This window comes from Sylvia atricapilla, chromosome 5, assembly GCF_009819655.1.
Source record: "Sylvia atricapilla isolate bSylAtr1 chromosome 5, bSylAtr1.pri, whole genome shotgun sequence".
Classification (NCBI taxonomy): domain Eukaryota; kingdom Metazoa; phylum Chordata; class Aves; order Passeriformes; family Sylviidae; genus Sylvia; species Sylvia atricapilla.
The window spans coordinates 3,838,787-3,861,224 of record NC_089144.1 but is presented as its reverse complement, the minus strand read 5'-3'; the positions used below and the strand labels follow the sequence as shown (position 1 = coordinate 3,861,224).

The window sequence follows — 22,438 nt, the reverse complement described above, 5'->3', positions numbered from 1 at the left end:
TAGAACCTTGGATTGGGTTCCTTAAAACTGATTAAATCAAGCAGACAAGCTTCAAATTGTTATAAAATTTCTATTATATTTAAATCTCTCAAGAAGTTCCCTCCTTTTGTTCTCAATTCAGTCTTTCTTTCAATGATGGTATTCTGGGAGCTCCAACAAATACTGTAAATTAACAGTGAGGGCTTTTCATGAGCAGCGTGATTTAATTACTTTGTCGCTAAGTAGTTTCTGCTTCCAGTTGAGAAAAGCATCCTTATTCAGGACCACACTCGAGCTGCTGCATCAAGAGGATGACTGAAGCTGAGCAAGCCACGTGCTGTGGGCTCCAGCCGGCTCTGGGTGACACTGCCTGCTGTCCCCATGGCTCAGCACGCCTGCAGACGTGCCACAGCCCCCGTGCCCATGGGGCCACAGCTGCTGGGGCTGCAGGGACACCGTGTCCTGGGCAGGGACACCATGTCCTGGGCAGGGACACCATGTCCTGGGCAGGCACATCATGCCCTGGGCAGGGACACCATGGTCCAGGGCAGGGACACCGTGTCCTGGGCAGGGACACCATGGTTCTGGGCAGGCAGCACAGTGCCCTGGGCAGGGACACCATGGTCCTGGGCAGGGACACCATGGTCCTGGGCAGGGAGCATTGTGCCCTGGGCAGGCACACCATGGTCCTGGGCAGGGAGCATTGTGCCCTGGGCAGGCACACCATGGTTCTGGGCAGGCAGCACAGTGCCCTGGGCAGGCACACCATGGTTCTGGGCAGGGACACCATGCCCTGGGCAGGCAGCACTGTGCCCTGGGCAGGGAGCATTGTGCCCTGGGCAGGGAGCATTGTGCCCTGGGCAGGGACACCATGTCCTGGGCAGGCAGCACAGTGCCGTGGGCAGGGACACCATGCCCTGGGCAGGGACACCATGTCCCTGGGCAGGGAGCATTGTGCCCTGGGCAGGCACACCATGTCCCTGGGCAGGGAGCATTGTGCCCTGGGCAGGCAGCACAGTGCCCTGGGCAGGGACACCATGCCCTGGGCAGGGAGCATTGTGCCCTGGGCAGGCAGCACAGTGTCCTGGGCAGGCAGCACAGTGCCCTGGGCAGGCAGCACTGTGTCCTGGGCAGGGACACCATGGTTCTGGGCAGGCAGCACAGTGTCCTGGGCAGGCAGCACAGTGCCCTGGGCAGGCAGCACTGTGTCCTGGGCAGGGACACCATGGTTCTGGGCAGGCAGCACTGTGTCCTGGGCAGGCAGCACAGTGCCCTGGGCAGGCAGCACTGTGTCCTGGGCAGGCAGCACTGTGTCCTGGGCAGGGACACCATGGTTCTGGGCAGGCAGCACTGTGCCCTGGGCAGGCAGCACTGTGTCCTGGGCAGGCAGCACAGTGCCCTGGGCAGGCACACCATGCCCTGGGCAGGCAGCTGCCATGGGTGCTGCACACAGTGACAATGCCAGGTCTCTGTGTGGCTGGTTCATGAGGCTGGGGCATTGCTATGAGAGAACCTGATCCTGTGTCTGCTGAAGCATACCAGATTCAAGGCCTTAAGAGAGGCTGTGAATAGGTGATGCCTTTTCTGATGTACAACTGTTACTGCTTCACCATATTAAAACACAGCCTTTTCTTAAATGAGTCAAAAAAATAATAAGCCTATTTCCCAGACTCATGTATATTTGTAAATGACAGCTGTTCTCCTTCTCTTGCATAATCTTGCTAAAATGGTTGAGTGATAATAAAGCCCAGGCTTGGGGCTATTTCATACGAAGCACATGGAGGTAAGGACAAAGGAAAGAAGGTCGACAACTTCCCTTGCTGATGAGGGTTTCTTTGATCACTATTACACAGCACTGATCTTCCACTTGAAGGAAGAAAAGCCCTTCTCAGAGACAGAGAGCAACATGCCCACCTCTTCCTAGTCATGCAGCAAACCCCTTTCTCTCACATCATTTTGCTCAGGCATAGACCATGTCTGTGACAGCTTACAGACACAAAACCGAGGGCCCACCAATTGCAGGGGTTGATATATCACATTTCAGTTCAAAGCTCGGTGAGTCATCAACAGGTTTTTAACAAGCAGCAGGAATCCATAAAACTGCATCCAACTGACTTCATGGTTACTTTAAAAATTTGTTTTATTGAAGCTCAGCTGTTATAGAAGCATGGAGAACTCTTACGTGCTCTGCCTTTTTTATACTTTCATGTCTAAGCAACTTCCCTCTGAAGGAATGCATCATGGTTCAGCAGACTTCACAAATCCACAATGACAACTGTAATTTGCTCTCGAGTCATTGAGCTTTAGGAATATGCTTTAACTAATTGGGTGTCAATTGCTTTTCTTCCCCGAGAGAAATCTGTTTGTAAACCCTTCACTCCTCAAGAGTGAGCATATGACTGCTCTCATGCACTAACCTTTGATTTAGCTTTAATTTAATACATCACTCAGGTTACAAGATTTTATAGAGGGAAGTCACTCAAAGTAATTTTAAAGCATTTTGAAAGCTCATTTAGATCTATATAACCCTGTCTGTGAATCCTCATATTTCAATTTAATTGCTTGTGATTTGAGTGAGATTGAAACAAGACACACCAGGGTAAATCAAAAGTTTTAGGGGGTCAGTTATAAAAATCACATTTGAAGTTTAAATTAGAATAAGTCTAGATATGCACTTTATAGGAAAAAAAACTCATTTGTGCTTTTTTTTATAACAGAATTTCGTTGTTAAAAAGATTACAATGAAAACTGTATATGAAACACACAGTTAATAAACGGTTTATAAAAATGGGTCAAATACTTAAAGCATAACCTTACCACATGGACAGAAAACCATACCTTTCATTAAGCTCAAATTAAATCCTAATTGATATAAATTGTTAACCATGCTGGACTTCTGCATTATCCACAGTAATGATTAGCTGCATAGTATGCTTAGGAGAGCTTTCAGATCAAAGTATTCCTCAAGAATCACTAATAAAAGCAGTGTAGACAAATTCTTTCTCCCTGAACATCTGAGAAAATCTGCTTAAAATCTGTAGTCTTTTCCCTAAATACTACCTCCACTGGAAGGCTAAGCTCCAAGGACAGGCTTAGGAAGAAAACTGAACTAGAAACCACTTAAAGCAAGCCTTTAAACATAGACTAAGGAAAGAAAAAAAGATTTTGAAGCATTACACACACTATTCTCTATAACCTCAGCATGAATGAAAGGAACTTGCTAGGAACTTCAGCTGGGCAGTCATATTCCTTCCTCTTAGCAAAAGTGGGAAATAATTGCCTGGTTACAGCTCTGCTGGGTTACCTGATGGGTCCCTTTGGCAGGGTTCAGCTGTCTGTGTTGCCAACAATCAGAAAATGCAGAGTGAGGTACGAATTTGAAGTCAAATCACTCAGCACCATTTTCTTTGGGGGGACCTGTTAGTGGTGGCTGGCATTTTTCTCCCTGGGAATAGGGATGTAGAAGCAGCCAGCTAGCAAATCTCTGAAAAAACACAGCTGCAAGGGGAAGTGAGAGAAGTATCTGTTCTGTTTTCCACAGAAACGGGTTTTTTTTCTCTTTTTTCTTAGACTCCACCTCTTGGAATTTAAAGCTCAGCTACACCAGAGAGAAGTCACCACTCACCCCTCGTGCATCCTTTGTGCAGAAACATCTCATTGCACTTCAGGTGAATGGAACACTGGGGCCAAGGACCACTCTGGGAACTAACACAGGGGGCAGTCAAAGAGGAGGTGGAGTGGTTATGGCTAACCCTTATTTCATCTTTAATTGCTGATCTTTTGCTGTCTGTCAAAGGACTATTTTAAAAGCACTTAATTCAAAATCTTCATATTTAACACATTTAAAGTAATTCTGCAAATGCCAGGAGCTCTCCAGGGAACAAATAATGTGGATGCCTCATAAAGATGATCTAATAAGGAGAAGCTGAACGATGCTTTGTGTGCAGAGGAATTCTTCAGCATGACTGCTAACACTTTGTTACAGTAAACTTGGAAGGAATATTATTTGATTAATTTGAACTTGCTATTTTCTGTTTCATATTTTCCCTCTTTCCCTTCCTCTTAAGGACCTGCCAGAAAAAATAAGCGGCTGAAATAAATTCTCAAGAATTTCAGCAATTTTAATAATCATTTTATTGCAAAACCAATGTGCTATGAATAAGTTTTACTGCTCCTCTAAAATATTCCTGGATGGCTCAAAGAACAAAGCTCCATTGGCCCACCTGGCAGTCTTCTTAAGAGTACCAATAAAGAAAAAAAAGTAGAAAAAAAATGCAATTAGGTAGATAGGATCAGGAGGAGAATGATACTTTGCTGAATGCCAAGTTAATTTGAAAAAGTGCCATCAGTGGTGAAAAAAGACTTCAACATGAAGTGTGTTACCTCCCCATGGCTCTCACCATTCAGACACATCCAGACCCTTGGAAGGTGCCAGGTCTAGTCTCATCTTATCATCTGCAGCCTGGCAAAGCTGCACCTGACCCACAGCCACCTACCAAAGTCCTACACGAGATTCCTTCTCCTTGCAGAGGAAAGCAAGGGGCAGACAGTAAATCTGCCAGTGCAAACCTTGTCTGAGGGATAATAAAAGTGCTGCTTTTACCAAGAGCCCTTTAAAGTGAACTCAACCTGAATGTTCAACTATTACAAATGGGACTGATAAGCCTCCAACCTCAAGTGCTGCAGGATCAGTGATGCTATTTTTTTCCAAATCCCCTCAAGGATTTCTTCTCTCCTTCTTTCTGCCCTTTTGTCATTTCAGTGTCTGAATCAGAAGTACACCTGCTGTCATGATAAATACCTTCCTTTCTTTTTCAGCCCTCTGCACCTTGAGATCTTTGTTGGCTCCATCAGGAGACACTCGGGGGAACTCACACTTTCTGTAACATCACACTGCAGTGCTCAGTGCAATTATGATGTTAAGCAGAACATTTGATAATGTATCCTGTATGGAATTTGTAGCAGTCCTGTAAAAATTCTTCTGGAAAACATCAGCCCTTGTGAGGACCTGGCAGTACTTCATTTCTCATGGACACTGTAAAATTTAAACAACCCTGCAAATGATGATTTAACCCTTGTTTTATAATTCTTTTAAGTGTAGAAAATCATTCAAACATATTTCAGTTTTTTTTATTTTGCTTGAAATAGAGGAATGTTTTTTTTTCAGGTCTATACTTCTTTTGTCACGAGGAAAATATTGTTCATGTCTTCCAGGTAGTTTAATGTTTGAGCATAAATATTTCCTGCAATAACAGGCTACCTTGTCATGAGGGCTTTTTGATAGTCTAGATTGAAAAAGCCTGTTCCAATGTCTGTTAGCTGTTCAGTGGCCTGGTTTTTGAAGAGTCTGGTAAGCCACCTCCCAGCAGAGGGACTTTGTGCCACCAGGACTCCCCACTGCATTTCGTTCTCACGATCATGCCACGTGTTTGCAGAAAGTGGGTTTGCAGTTTTGATAAAACCTGTGCCAAATCCACAGCTATGCTGTTCAGAATAAAAATTCAACACAATGGTTCAGTTGGGAGTGATCTTCAATCATCATTTAGCCAAACTTGTTACCAGGTGTAACTTGTTCCCCTACTGCGTGATTTATCCTGAAAACATTATTTGATCAGAACAGGATTTCTTGTTCGTAGGTCCAACCAGAATGTAGCCTGTTTGCAATTTGAGCACTTTACATACTTTATATATAAATCTTCCTTCAATCCTACCTAGATGCAATAATGCTGAGTTAAAGATCTCAAAATCCACCTGTGACCCTTTCCATCTTGTACCAGACTGCTGGAAAGTATTCCTGAACTGGTAATAGTTTTCCCAATGCTTTGATAACCACAAGGCTATTATCCTTGTTGGAAGGATTATAATGTATAAATAGGTTACCTCTTGTGCTTTTACACCTGTGGTTAGTACCCATCCTGTTGCTGTGATTCACCTGAAAGCAGTGGTTAGTTATCTGCTCCAAGCAGTGAGACAACAACCCTTGTACATTGCTTTTGCTACCTAATGTTCAAATCATGCAAGCGTGTTTAGTAGCAAATTCATTTATTCTCCTTGTAATACCAATGCAATACCTGGTGTGGCATTTATATTCCTGTGTGCCACTGTCTTATCCTTGCTTCATCAGCACAGAAGTAGTGGGAAGAAACCCAAAGGAAAATATTGACAAAAAAGCTCCAGCTGACCCAAATATATATATATGACTTCACCTTCAGACCATTTTCCAGTGTCCTGTTTTCTTCATCACAGCCAGAAATCCCTTCTTTGCTTGCTTTGTGTGTATCTTTTGCCCCTCACCTAAAAATCTGTTCACAGAAATGCAGATATATTTTTCACTGCAGTTTCATGCTTTCTGTGTGCTAGAGGGTAAATTATCTCCATGTCTGTTCCACTTATAATCACATTTAGACATGAACTTGCTTATTAGCAGTGTACATGGCTGCTGCTCTTACATAGCTACTGTAGATGCTCTAAGCATTCACATTTAGCTCTTACATTTTTCATCCTATTTATTAATCTAGAATGAACTTTCAAATCTTTAATATTTTATGAGTAGCAATTAGTCTTTCTGCAGAGTTAGGAAGGTGACATCTTATTTCTTCATATTTTTACTTCTATTTTAGTAAAAAAATCCCAACCATTTGTAGTCTGGAAATTCTCTGAGAGAGCTCCTAGCACTTTAGATCTCTGTGGTCTCCTGGTATCAAATCAAAGCTCATCTTTTACCTGGTTAGCAGTGGGGCTATTCCTATTTTGTTTTGTTTCCTGCTTTTTCACACTTTTCTTTGCAATTAAAGATATGGAGGTATAAAAGAGAGCCATATCCCCAGCCTGTTTTTTTGCTACCCATCTTGCATCAGGGATTGGATTTTCCTGACTGATTCATGTGTTTTTCCACTCATTTTGTTTGCTCTGCAGCTTTCCTGGTTTGCACTGTCATGTCCAGCCAGCTCACTCCTGGTGCCTTGCACACTCTCCCAAGAACAAGAGGAGTGCACACCCATGGAGCATCACCAAACTTCTGCATGTCCTCTTTATCCATTCCAATTCTTTCCCATCCATCGAGCACAACCTCATCCACACAAAGTTTCCTTTTCCCAGAAGAATTCCTGGACGTGACTCTGTAAATAAGGAATACTGTCTACTGTGGTATCCATCTGTGGTAAGCAGTTCCTAGCCCATGAACTACACCACTGAGATAAAACTCGTTGCCCTTTATCCTTCCCTAATGCAGAAAATCAAGGAGAGAAACAACAAACCACCAAAGAGGCTACTGTTGGATCACGAGAGAGGCCAGAAATTCAAAAACAGTTGGACAGCAACAGAGGAGGGGAACCTAACAGAGATGCACAGAAACCTTGGATCTGAAGTCTATGCTTCAGAGGGAGATGCTGGAAAAACCCCACTGTGCCAGATCACAAGCAGAGACACAACTGGGAAGGGAAAAGGGGATGGTGTCAGAGCATGTCTCCGTGATGCTGTGAGAAATGGCAGCTGCAGCACAAGGGGAAGCCAGCAGCAGATGGAGGTGTTCAAATGGACAGGATGGGCAGCAAATGGCTGCTAAGCTCCCTTCTGCTGGCTCCTGTAGACACTGACCTCCATTTGGGGCTTTGCCTTTGATGCAAGTGCACTTCTTCATAGGCAGGAATGGGCTCTTGTGCTTCCACACAAGCAGAGAACAGGGATGCTGCTCCCAAGTGCACACAGATGTGGATGAGATTTTCACAAATGTATGGGCCATGTTGTTGCTTTGCCTTTATTGCATTCACTTTTGCTTCACAAGTAACTCTTCCCTCTCCTCATCCTGGTCCCAGCTGCAGAAAGGTCTGGCACTTGAAGAAGTAATTTTTTACCAAAATTATCTGCCTCACTCTGAAAGCCAAATTATTCTGCCATCTTTTGCATATTATGTACAAAAAAAAAAAAAAAAAAAAAAAAAAAGGCATAGCCTATGAAGTGCTGTAGACACCAGCCAGCTTCTTGGAGGTCAAAATGTCATTTCATGGACTATAAAGGTAACCACAGGAGCTAAATTAAACCTCTGAACGGGGAACTCAAGCCATTATGATCTGTTCTTTCCCCCTCAAGTTCCCTCCTTCCTCAGACTCAGGGGAGCCTGTTCCTTGTTTCCTCAGCCAAGCCGCCCACTCACAGGATATTCATCCAGAGAATTTCCCCTGGGCATTCTTGGCAGCCTGGTGTTCACAGCACTGGCTGACCTGACCCACTGGCTCACCTCAGCACAGCATCCATAACACAGGTCAGCTCCTGGCTTTCTGCAACAGCAGAGAGATGAGCTGAGCCCTGCCTTTCTGGGGCTGCTTTGTGCCAACCTTACACCAGGTAAGCTGATCAAATGCTCCAGGTGCCCAGGCAGACACCACATGATTTTCTAAAAAGACCACAGAGCTTTTCTGACGGGTTTGATGGAGGAATGGAAGGATGCATGGCTGGAAAGTCTGCACTATCACACATCCAGCGTTTACTGGCAGCTCTTGAGCAGAATCATGATGGTGAAACACGTATTTAAATGCATGGCTCAGATGATACAGAGTTAAAACTAATAGCCACATGAATAAGGGCCAACTTCACTGACACTCTCAGGTATCCAGGAGTTCTCCTGTCCCCCATGAGCACTGACACACAAATAAGATGTACTGTGGGACTTAAGAATAAAATAAGGACCTCTGGATGCAATTCCAGACTTGTGTGGATGTGTGGTTTATCAGCATCAATCATAATGGCAACAAACATGTAATTTTCCCCACGAAAAACCCCCACCCAAAGCCCCCAGCTGGACTGTGAAATGAATGTATAGAGGCAACTACTCAGAGAAAAATCAAGGAATGAGCTGAAACCCTCCACGAAAGCCTTGAGGCACTGATCTGGTGAGAGCTCCCAGTGCAATTGCATCAAGAAGCAAAGTGGAGGATGGATGCAGGTAAGAGGAAACTGCAAGTTTGGGGGTAGATTAAGGTGGAAGAGTGCTCCTTGTTAAATGTAACTGGGCTTCATTTCACATTCAAACTTCCAGTATGGTGAATAGTGTTGTTCATATTTCTTAGTGTTGTTCTAATTTATCAACAACAATAGTGTTGTTCTAATTTATCCTCCCTTCCTCTTTTTGGTTATCTCCTTTAAGTAAACACACATCCTGGTTTAAAAGAAGCAATTTTTTCCAAGTTCCTAAACTTCTGCAAAGTTCCACCTCTAATTTCCCCATCTTAGATTTCTTTGAGCTTTCTGAAACCATATAATCATTTTAACCTGCACAGCCAACAAATGAATGCTGGAGATGGCAGAACCAGCTGCAAGCTTTTGTCCTGGTGCCTTCAGTCTAAAGAAAAGGTGTTCTGAGAAAAGAACCAGCACTTCTATGGGATCATACAAGCAAAGCTGGGCAACTTAGAACAGCTTAACTCCTTCCTTTGACACTGCTCCTCATTGCCATAGTAACAAGCAAATCTGATAAAGTTAACAACAAATGAAAAAGCAGGACTGGCCTTTAGCCATGTTACTGCTCCACCTGCTCAGAGACCAGCCAAGCTGTCAGTGCTCCAGATGCACTGCATAGCTGGATATTAAAATCTAGCATAAGTTCATTTCTATTTCACTAAACAGGAGAAAGGTTATTGCCTGAGCCTGCTTATAGTGAAACAATAGAAATGTCAGCAGAGGATGACTGGGTTATCAGAATTTAATTTCACTGGGACTGTACTTGAACTGAACTCAGGCTGGAGAGAGAAATTGTAATGGGTAGGGAGACATAAAGCTTTCTTCTCCTGTTGTGCAGTAAATACAGCTATTTACTGTACAGCACAGACATTCGTGGAGCGAGGCATGTTTGTTCAGAAATAATTTTAAATTGAAATCACGGCTTCCCTTTTAACTGGATTTTTGACCCATTTCATGAAAGTCTTGCCCATTATCAGTCTTGAACATTGTCAGTTCTGAAATGCTCTGTGCTGGCAGACAGGAAAGAAGCATGAATCTGAGCCCCACGTTGTTATGACTATTGAATCTTATCAATGCACCTTTAAAAATAAATCACACTGTTCAGACTGGTATCAACAAGAGCCAAATGTAGATGTAGTACTGCTTATAGAATCACTGCATGGTTTGAAATGGAAGGGACCTTCAATGCTCACCTAGTCCCACACGTGGGCAGGGACACCTTTCCCTAGATCAGGCTGCTCAAAGCCCCATCCAACCTGCCTTGAACAGTTCCAATAATGGGGCAGATACAGCTTTTCTGGGTAATTTCTTTTAGTGGCTCACCACTCTCATAATGTACAAAATTCTTTCTTATGCCCAGTCTAAGTGCTTTTGGTGGCAGATACCAATCACATGTACAAGGTTGAGACAGTGGGGGTGTGTGGTGGTCCTCTGGTGTACACAGACACACCGGGATGGACATCTCCAGTGTCTCCTTGTGCACTTCTGCCCTGTCATGCCAACACTGCATGTGAGAGCACATCAGTGAGAACTGCATTTAGAACAGTCACTGTTAAAGATGAAGCTGTTCTGCTTCAATTGGTCAGAGCTCACAGTAAAAACAGTAGTAGTTTCCAACAGAAGGGTAACCACCCCATGTGCCAAAGAAACAGGGAAAGAACATAAGAGAAAAATTATTTTAGGAGGGTTCCTGGAAAGAAGATTATTTTCTTTCCTTTGTATACACTGAGTAGAGGAGGTTTTACACAAAGCACAGATTTTGCATGTCTGCTGAAAGAAGTCACCAAAGAACTGTCTGAAAAAAGCACCAAAACAAGACTGCAGCTTTTCAGCCAACATTAGCTGGTGCAACTGTCTGCTCTGATTGTCTGTTCTCATGCCAAAGCATTCGTGTCACACTTGTAGAGGTGACATCCCATACTGACTTCAGCCCTACCACAGTCCAAAGCTGGCTTCATTTTCTTGTGGAATAAAGAGAAATGAAACTAGAAACCAATATCTTCAGTTTTAAGCGGTGAATTGTATTATTTGTCAATGCTTTCCATATTGTAAATACATGGAAAGATTTTTGCAGTAAATAAAAATGCTCTTTATCAGCAGTTGGTTTAGGCATCTGATTTTTCAGTAACCCCAATGCAGGCAGAGATTGACACACAGGGAATCTTGGACTTGCAGGAAAACATTCAGCTAGCTGATGCTTGTGCACAGCTAATTCTTATTGATAGGCAACTAAGAATCTTTCCCTGAAGTGGCCAGAAGCAGTGGCTCCTTATGTCCCTCTCAGATGGGCTGAGAAGAGAATCTCACCAAAATAAGTCCAAAGACAGGCTTCAAAGCCTACATGGGCTCAGGTAACATTTCAGTCCATAGTAACTTCATGTGCTTTCCAAAAAAATCATGGGAAAAATCTTTATGTACAGAAGGATAGGAGAGGTGGTGCAGAACACACCCAACAGATTCATGTCAAAATCCTATGTAGGTCTTACTGCCATAGTCTCTGTCCTAGAGACCACAAACATACACATTGGAGAGTCTATTATTGTTCTCTGTTTTAGATCATAACCTGCATTTCCACAGAGGAACAAATGACATATTCAAGCAAACAGGGCAGGTGTTTCTTGCAGCAGAAAACACCTGCACTATTTGCTTGGAAATTACAGAAACCCACTTCTGGCCTGTTTTGTGTGAACAAGAATATCATCTTCTCAGTTAAATGCCATTCTTGACTTATTCCATTGCAGACTCCTTTCCTTTACTTCTCACAAGTCATCAAGAATTAATGAGACAGAAGTTTAAATAAGGGAGAAGATAAAACCCTAACACACAAGTTATGTTTTATAGTTTTATAGTTTATAGGTGTAATTTTAAGTATCAGTATGGGGACTGATATTTAAACCTCTCAACTATCACATGAACCTATAAAATTTGAAGACCTCATAGAAACAGATAAAGCTACTTGCTGCTAAAACCAGAGGCTAGACCAGCTATAAGCTAGGGCCACGTTTAGAGCAAAGCAATTAACACAGAAATGAAATTCTCTTTCACAGTCACACTGAAAACAAAGCACATAAGTAATATGAACACACATCACGCTGTCTGTGGCTCTGCATGCCATACTTTTGAATGAAATAAATTATTAAAGAAATTAATGTATCTTCATTACTTATTCTTCAGCTGCTCTGCATCCATTCTTCTAATTAAGAAAATTGCCTAGACTAAATATCGTGATTAAAATAGTGCTCCATGTATCTAGAGAATACCAAATTTTTTGCAGTGCTGACTTTTTTTGTTTAATAATGATACTTAAGAGACATGATGTCACTAGTGAATGAGTTTATTCCAGTTGCTTTTCTACCACATCTTTTTAACTTGGATGGCAAACAACATCATCCCGTTTTGAAACTCTCAATCTGTTGATCAGAACTGATTTTTGGGACACCTTTTGTATATAGAAATCCTGGAATTGTTTTCTAATATTTCTCAATGACAGTGCTATTGATGAAGCAGTAAGACAACCACAACCAATTCTGTGCTTAACTTTAACTTATGTCACACACAAAGAACAAAACAGGTCTGAAATTTACCTGGTATGTAAACAGCACTTCACTTGGTGATTTACCGAATTTTCCATTGATGTTAACTTCAATTTGACCTTGTTGTGGTTCATCCATTGGTCCAACCTCACACACAATCCTAAAAGGAAAGAATGTAAGCTTATCTGTCAGCAGTAACAGCTGCAATAGCATTGCAATGTATGGGAGCTACCACACACACTGCCAGCAAGAGCACCAACTTTGCTTTATCCCAGACTGTGTAATCCAGTGCTGCCTCAGAGTCCCAGCAAAACCACCCAAGAATAGTTTACTCATCTATCTAAAGGCTGGTAAACCTGAAACCTGAGCACTGTACACAGCTATTTAGCAGTCTGCTAAAGTGCCTTCTGCAGAAGACTCAAATTCAGCCCATAAGTCATTTGAACCTCTGCAACCCGACACAAGATTTACAGTGGACTTTGTAATGTTCAAAAAACCCAAACCCACGAAGCACCCCACCACCTCCTTGATCAAACCATCAGCTATCTTATTTTTTTTTTTTGTGTTTTAACAACTGATAGTTTTGTTTTGCATCCTTCTACCTTTCAGCTTCAAACCTTTTCACACCTATGATCAAAATCCCTTCAGAATTACTGTTCTCTGAAAATAAATTCACAGATAACACATGCAAAAATGAGAGGTCAAGGAACACTGGCCAAGAAAATGCTGCCTCAGAACTAACAGTGCTACTGAGTGATAGCTAGGATGTTTAAATTTTTATTTCAAACAGGTAAACCACAGAATGAAAGCATGAAAAGGCAATAAGGATTTGACACACTTGAAAACTGGGACAAATGCTTAATGGAGAGCTGATAATGCAGTTAGGTAAGGAGGTGTCTTAGTACTCCCAGCCTGCTCAGACAGTTTCCTATAGGCCACACCCTGAGGATCATTTCTGTCACTCTTTCCCTCCAGGATTATTGCTATTCTTCCTTAAGCAATGCATGACTGCTTAAAAAAAAACCAAACCCAAAGCAGCAAGAAAACCCCTTCAACGACTCCAAATTACTGGGTATAATGTACTTCAATCAGGACTTATAATAAAAGGATTGTCAAGTTGCTCTGCAGATCACTCCAGACTTTTTTTTTTTTTTTTTTCTCCTGGGTACTGGCAAATGGACAAAATTCTCTGAATTCTTGCATGTCCTGGCATGTGTATGGCTGCCTGAGCCTGTTCCTCATCATCTCTCTACTGTATTCTTGGAAGTTGTATCTTCATGTCAGGCAGAAAGAGGAAACAGTGCCTTTGGAGGAATTTTGACCATATGTCAAGCTAAGGAAAGAAAGCAGCCAGGGGCCCAGGGCTGGGGGCTGGGGGGGAGCCATCAGAGCAGGGATTTGAATTGGAAAAGTTCCTTCCCCTCCCCAGCGCTGGCATTGCCTCCCTGCCCCCACATTACTAATGGAAAACTCCAAAGAATGACTTCTGGAAGGCCAACGATTAAATCACCCTTAAGTGTCTTAAATCTTGCTGTGCATGGGAGCCAGTGTCTTCTAAAAAGACTGGCTTTTAACTGCAGAAGGATAGGGGAGCAAGACAAGGCACTTTGTATTATTTTAAAATTAAATTTCATATAAAAAAGGTAATCATAAAACAAAAGAACAGAGGAAGACAATCACAGAAAATTAAAGATATCTATTTGAAGGTTTTGACAGCTTCTTTTTTAAGGCTTCCCTAATCGGGAACATCCTTCAAAACCCACAAATTTGTTGATAAATGACGTGATGCAAGTTGCATTTGTTCTCACCCATTACTACACTGCCAGAACTGAGGAAACCAGTAATGTTGCTATGATACAAGGAACCAGTCATCTCAGTTCTGGCTCCTTTCCATGTATTTAAAAATATCAAAAAGCTTTAGAAAAAGCCAAGAGGATGGGGAAATACTTGTAAGGCTATGTTGCAATTCAGTGCAGCTTTTACAAACACAGAAAATAAGGAATGGGGAAAGATGACTGATTGGAAGTACATGTAAATGCAGGAGTGATGGCAATAAAATTGAGAAGCAGTAAGAAATAAACAGCTATTCTTTACCTTCTTCAGTCTTAGAGGGCTGGGAAGCTTCTAAATGCCTGATTCACACATTGACTACAGCTAAATATTTTTCAAAAGCTAAAAAAAAATCCACTTAGGTATCTTCATAGCCAGTTTCAAAACATGCCACAGGAATAGCAAAAAGTTACTGTGTTACACTTTAAATTACAGGAAGGGAAAGAAAGTCAAGGTTTCAATTGCAGCTTTCCAAAGTGAAGGAAAGAAAAATCACGCTGCCTAAAATATGTCATTACTCTCAATATTACTACTGAAGCTTCCTGCTATGCTTTTCATCAGCTAATATCAAAAGTGAATTTCCCTCTTGAAACTGGAAGCTTGATATAATCTCTGTAGTAAACAACTAGATACCTACCTGGAAGAATTTAGGCATTCTGTTTTAACTTTTGGCGCTGCTTAAGAGTGTGACAAGTAATCCACCAAACATTTACCAACCTGCTTAGGCAACTCAACATCCGTGGACTTGTTGGCTTGGAGATGAAACTTAGTCATCTACAACTAAAGCTCTGACTCCCTCCCTGTCCCCAGGCAAGAAACTCTGTGGCTGGACTAAATAGATTTAAGTTTCCCCTTGTTTTGCCTACTTTCCCATAAATCTTGTATGCTTGGCTTCACTGTGGTTCAGACTTAACACAGTTTTAATGACTAGATGCACATATAGAATGCTTTTAATTTAAAAGCAGTCTTGATACAGCACTAGTTCATGAAAGCTTTTCAATCAAGTAAGGAGAAAATTTCAATCGGGAGCAGGATGGTGGTTGTAAATTACACCATTGTAAATTTGTTGCTGTATTATGATCTATAACAATTCTAAATAAAGAGTCATACATGTTACTCTGAAATATTGCAAGTATATCACAGCAATAGTTCTTTCTTCAAATGGTAACATTTTGTAACCACAAGAAGATCATCTTTTCTTGAAAATGCACAGAGGTTCCTTTTTTTCTTCTAAAATCTTGTGAAAAGCATCCATCAATTACCTTGTGGAAACAGAGTAGAACTCCTCTTTAAAAAGGCATTCCTTGTCTGCCACTGTTATACTTTTTACATCTTCTGCCTTTATTCCCAAATTAGATCCCATTATGGTCAGAAGAATTCCACCACTTAGTGGTCCAGTTTTTGGCTCAATCTGTTTGCATAAAGGACGGGAAAAAAAAGCAAAATTAAATAGTACAGTGACTGCACTGCCCTTCTATATTATTTAAAGTTACTTTGACTTACCAACATTTGAAATGCAGATGTTTCTTGTAAGACAAACAAAAAAAACATGCTATGCAACTTTTAAATGTTAATTAATCATCTGTTAGCTCAGAACTAGCATTCAGCACCTGAAGACTTCATGTCTCCTGTGGCAGGCTGTTATGTACAAAACACTTGCTGGGTGTTTATTCTGTTTTAAGTTTGCTTCCTCCACTGAAGTACTGTGATTTTTAAAAGCAAATGGATTGCACTCTTCTCACAGTCCTTCCATGGAGCGTTTCCAGCATTTTGTTGTTGTGATTTCATCCCTTTAAGTTTACAGCAAAGCAGTGCACCTTCCTAACACACTGTGCTGCCCCACATAGTGTCTTCAAAAGTTCCTCCAGTCCCTTGATTTTCCTCACTGCATCTCATGGTAGGGTGCTGCAGCATGGGCTGGTGCTAATTGAGTAATTTGCAAATAAAATGAGGATACAGAAGATCATGCAGTTGCAGTGGAGTGCACAGACTGAAACATGGCCCTAACAGGCACTTCAATTCAGAATATTCATTGGGAGGCTAAGCTGCTTTCCTACCTAATGCTTGGAGCACCTCCAGCACGACCTTTTCAGATCTTCAGCTTTGGAGGGCTGCAAGTTTGCCATCAAGAAGAGTGAGGTTGCATTTCAATGCTTGCTCCATCAAAATCAGTCTCTCAGATCTCAGCAAGTGTGAGCACAGTGATGTGGCTGCCTCTGCTGGCTGCCCGTTTGCACTGAACCCCTAAACAAACTAGCTGAAAAATAACTCAACTGTTTGTCTAGCTCTTTCCACATGTTGTGTTCATATCTAAAGCTAATTGAAGGTCTGAAAGTCTATTATATTTTAGTATCTTTTGCTAATCCACAATAATGTAGGAACAGTGTCCCAGGTGAAAATACTTCTTTTCTTACTTTTCTTTTTTCCTCAAATCATGTTTACCTGGGCACAGATATTACACAAGTGTTCTCCTCCACACATTCAGTCGAGCTTCTAGGGTATTTACCTTCCTTGGCAAACTTCAAGAGTTGAACAGCCATTTGCTCTTAGATTTACCCCCATGGCCAACCTTCCCCAGGGTATTGCCAGCAGGCACACTGCACCTCCAACTGCACTCTCCAGGGATGCAGGGTCTCTACCAGTCTGAGCCACAGGTTTCGGACACAGTTTTGAGTGAGTGGAACATCCCTGTTACAACTCTCACTCTCTGTCCTACAGTTAGCACATTTTGTGATGGCCTGGGATGTGTTCTCTCAGTGTGTCTGAGTTATGAAGTGCTGATACCACTGCTGCAGCAATTTAGATTTGTCCACTGGAAGCACGTATCACTCTTTTCTCAACAATTACACCCATAAAAGCAGCATTTGGCTTGTTTCTGAAAAGGATTCTGAAAAGGACATGGATTTACTTTCTTTGGCTGCTGATCCACCAATGTGAACAACAATCTTCCCTGACCCTGCAATGCTCCAATTGCAGAGTAAGTCGGGTGCACATTTGGCCTCTCTGACTTCTTATATTCAGTTCCTACAACCTTGGAGTGAAAAATATCACTGACACCTGGAAAACATTTTGTGATGCAGGAACAATCTGCTCCATTATTAAACACTATTTAAATGTCTAACTTGAACACTGTAAATGAGCTTGTTATGTACTTGTAGTTCCAGGAACAGCAAACCTCTCTTACAGACTCATTTCAGGTAGAAAGGACTTTATGAGAGAAAAATATCAATGCTAAGAGTGCAAGAATTAAATGCTGTGTTTTAATGCACTGCAACCCCAGCTTCTGATAGAGTGAGGACAAGGCTTGAAAAACAAGGAGGCTCAAAGACTCCATTCAGTCTCTTATTTTGAGTCTTTACAAATCTCTCACACACATCACTACTGACATTATTTCCTTTCAGCTATTTTAGAGGCTTACTTAACACCCCAGGAAAAAAACCACAAAAAAACCCCTGCCTTTCAGTATGAGCTTGCTTGGCTGCTTTCTCCTGAGAATTATTACACTGGTAGGGAGAGGAAAAAAAAGCAATCTTACACGAGTGATTTCTGGAGGAGGGCACGTGTCTGTGGGGGGAATGTGACAGAGTTTTTCATAGACACACTTGCTGGGCTTGCCAACTTCTTCACACCAGACACACTTATATTCAGGACGGGCAGCAAGGCACAAGCTGCAGTCGCTTCGCCCGTAGGAGCAGTTGTACAGAGTCACTGAAAGATAAATGGCAAACATATTTAGACATTTCTCTCTGTTTCAAGGATGTTCAGTGTCCTTTAGGAAGGAAAACTAACCCTCTGTATAAAGTTCAGTGGAGTCATGTGAGTAATATGTACAGTCTGTACTTAACCCCTGAATGATGCTGAGAGAAAATTTTATTTTTCCTCTGTGGAAAAGCCTGACATTTATCCATGTGCAGAGTATGACTACTCTGCAAATATATTTTTGTCACTCAGGCACTGTCAAAACATTCAAGTACGAAGTCCTTACTCTGACTAACTTCAATAACACATACAACTGTTTAAAGATTAATTCAGGTCCTCCTGGAGCATCCAAATTCAGATATGGAAGGTATAAACTCTGCATGGGTGTCAGTAGGGGTGGACATCAGCTGGCATGGGACCTCTGCCAGTTGCAGAATTAAAGGAAGAGAGTTGCCTTTGTAGGCTGTTCCCAGGACATTTGGGACTTTCCATAATCATCACTCATGCCTGAAACAAATAGGGAGTTAACACTTAATAAAATGTTAACCTTTGTTCAAGTTAATACCTCTGCGTATCTTCATTCTTCTCTGCTTTCCTGCTTTTGTTTTCCCTTTTGTCTGGAACTGTCATCCTGATGTACACCTTACTCCTTCTGCAGTGGTGATTAGTTTTAGCTTTTCTGAGCCAAGAAATTAAGTCTGATAGTCAAACCTCTCTTGCTGATGGAGCAGAGACCAACTGTCCCAGACAGTAAGCTTGTTTTGGCCACCATCCATCTCTAGCATGATGCACAGTCACTGAATAAAACTAATTTTCCCAAATAGATATGAGGCCTTGAGACATATATTGGTGGTTCAACAAGGAGAGCCTGTAAGGAGAGCCTGGGCTTGCAAAAACCACAGGGAGACACACTTGACAACCAGCCCAGAAGAAAACAGACTGAAAAGATGCTACCACATATTTCCCTAGGCAAAGTGTGCAAGTTGCCCAGATTCCCCAGCATGTGAGTGCTGTGCCTCCCTGGACAGGTGAGACAATTATTGTAAAGAGGAAAACATCTTGCTGCCTGCTTTTCTGCTCCTTCTTTCCCCTGCTTTTCTCTACTCTTTGCTGCTCTGTATTTCTGGCCATGCAGCATCTTACCTTCTGCCACTGGGCTCTGGCACTTTTTGAGTCTTGTAAATCAACTTAACAGAACAGCAGAAAGCTTTTTAGGTTTCCTCCTGTGCTCTTTCAAGAGATAAATGTGCTTACAGGTGGGAATGGGGTACACAAGACAGAGACTCAACATCTTCCCCTCATTAAGTCTCAAGAAACAGTAGCCTTAGTGACACTGGATTTTTTTCAAACGAGGTTCATACTTAAAGATGCAGGAAATGAAGGAAAGTAAACAGATGTGGACAAGAGTAAATCCTTTTGAGATGCACATAGTAAAGGCCATTAAAAGAGTCTATTTAAAACTAGCCTTTACTCTCAGAGGAACAGGACTTTAAGAAAGACACTGGCAAAAAACACCCTCCAGTCAGTAACATTTCAACACACTTGGTATCTTCCTGGATAACAGCAGCAGAAGTGCTTCTGAAATGTACTTCCAAAAGACTACCATGTCAGTTTTCTAGTGATATGAAATAGTAAAATGAGTATGCTAGTTTTCCATTATTTTTAAGCAGTGGCCTTATTTGCCTGATAGGCATGAACAACATTGCAGATACCCAAACCTTGGCTACCTTCTGCCACTTGCAGGAGAACATGTAACCCCATACAGGAACTTTCCCCCTAAATGCTGTATGCTTTAAACCCTCAGCACTCAGTTTCACAGCTAGTCTTTAAGATAATAAGGTTTTTTTCCTTCCCTTGCAATGAAGAGTTAATGCAATGATGAAGCTTGGTTTAACCCTTCCTTACCTCTAGTCAGCCTATCCACCTGATTTCAAGTAGCTTTACAAGCACAAAATCAGCTCAAGTACCATTAGATGCGTATACAAAACTGAGGGGCTTTGGCATTTGTAAAAAGGAATCAATGAGGAAGAGCAGCCATTTGATTCAATCTCTATCTTGAACTTCCAACAACTGATGAACACTAAGCAGGGGTAGCACAATTTTCTTCATAAACTGAGCACATCAATATGGAAGGCACCAAGCAATAAACATAAACCAAGGAATATTTCCTGCAGTTTGTGTGTCAGTTATCCACTCTGTGTATTGGATGCAGACACAGTGCTGGGGAAAAGCACCAGACTGACAGCCCGTGCTCCCTGTGTTTGCTTTGTGGACAGTGGCAAGGAAAAGTTTCCTCACTGTGAATTGCTTCTACAGGAACCAGATTGCTTTCTTATTCCAGTGCTCTGAGAGATTGCTACTGCACACACACTTCAACAGAATAAAATTGTTGAGCAAATCTTCCCCTTGGCTTCCTAAACCTCACATTTCCCACCCAGGTGACCACATGGCCACCAGGTACAGCATGGGAATATGTGTACTGAATTACTTTATTATCCTTCATTGGCTGGACAGGGATTCTGACTCCACCCTTCAATGGGGTGAATTAAACAATGTCAGCACTGCAAAGTCTTGATGTCCCTCACATCCAGTTGCATAAATGCAATGAAGAAAGCCACAGCCTTAAAGCATCGACCACTCCCCTTTTTTCACTGATCAGCTCATTATATGTACCAGCAGCAAGCTACTCATTAGATTCAGACTCTTCTCCATCACCTTGAGATACCAGCTGTGATATCATCGATAAAAAGGACAAAGGATAAAAGGGATATATTGGATTTCACACTGTTCAGAACCCCTGATGGCTCGAGATGTAAAAATGCTATCATAACTTAGTATTCACTAAGTGTCATACAAAGAAAAGGTTCTTTCACTGGCAGGTTCAAAGGTGCTTCTCAGCAGCAGCCATAGAGCCAAAGCTAATTCTTTTCAAGATGCATAAAAACACATTACGGTCTGGGTTTCATATGGCAAGGGAGTGTGAAAGTCAGAAAGAATTAGGATTTTAAAAAATCCCTTTTATACTAAAAAGAGACATCTGTTGATGATTTTTCAGTTCTGCACTTGGAAGTGTTCTATATTCCAATTTGAATGATAACATTTCTTTAATAATTTAGCTATTTTTTGTTTTGTTTTTAATGTTTTTCCTGACTTGGAAAAAAGATGTTGGGAATATTTGGTCAAAATTCCGCTGTTTTAAACATGACAGCCTTTGGAATGGAAATTAAGACAGTGTGAGATTGAAATATGACCTCCCTGTAACATTCATGCCAGGTCCTCTTTTAAGTCTTTTAACACTGCACACAGAACCATAAGGAAAATCTTCTTTTTAGAAGATAGCTCATGCTGCCAATATGAAAGGGAATAAATTTAAATATTGCACAATTGGAAAAAGATGGTCTGAAGATTTATTCTGCAGAGGAAATTACTTGGGGCACTAGTATTTTCCTGATGTTGACCCATCATGCAGGTAACAAGAGGGTTGCCTCATGGTTTTTTGCAATATTCTGCCCTAAATGCCAGTCCAAAAATGTGTAAGGTAGGTCTCAGCTCCTCAATGCTGCTCCATTGATCTTAAAAGCTTTCTTACCTCAGCTCTGGATTAGGCTTACAGACATAATTGCTTCATTATCGTATGTTGAAAAGAAATGAAATTTATATTCATAAAGAGATTTTTATCCGGGATCAAGTCTGCTATAATTTTTAATTTATTTTTAATAGAAATAAATGAATAGAGTAATGAGCTGAAAGCACTGAATGTTTCTGTGTTTTCTTGATTGCCAGCTGACACAGGGACTGCAGAACCTGCCTGAACTGTGACACAGCTAAGACATGGGATTTCAGGTGAAATACATGTGAGTGGATGTGACAAGGATCCTCTTTCTGCTCTTGGACAAGGAAAGTTCATTGAGGAAGGGAAAAGATCATTGAAAGAAAAAAAAAATTAAAATACTTAAGTATTTAATTTTCCAACTTAAGTATGAATTGGGAAGCTTTGCTATTAGGATTGCACTTCAGAGCAAAAGCAATCTTGAAAATCACAGAATCATAAAATCAGAATACTTTGGGTTGGAAGAGACCTTTAAAGGTCACCTAGTCCAAATCTCTGCAAAGAGCAGGGACATCTTCAACTAGATAAAGTGATTTTGAGATTGTCCTGTGTACAGGAGTTGGACTTTATGATCCTTGAATATCCAACTCAGGATATTCTGTGATTCTCCACAGAGGCCCATCCAGCCTGAACCTCAATGTTTCCAGGCGTGGGGCATCTACCATCTCTCTGGTAGCCACAACATTGCCCTGCATTAGCCACTGTGAAGCAAATTAACTCTACCCCAGCTGAAAGCGGCTCAGCAACCTGTGCCAGTGTTTCACCAGCCTCACTGTAAAAAACTTCTTCCTTATATCTAGTCTAAAAATCTACCCTCTTTCAGTGTAAAACC

General features: G+C 41.7%; 1 protein-coding gene across 1 annotated transcript in view; it reads right to left on the bottom strand.

The window, feature by feature from the left end:
- Positions 1-22,438, bottom strand: part of LOC136361252 (plexin-B2-like) — a 171,039-nt gene that overhangs the window by 28,792 nt on the left and 119,809 nt on the right. Inside the window, 3 exon segments of the mRNA XM_066319029.1 lie at positions 12,519-12,627; positions 15,560-15,708; positions 17,833-18,005. Of these exon segments, the coding sequence (XP_066175126.1) occupies positions 12,519-12,627; positions 15,560-15,708; positions 17,833-18,005 (431 nt within the window).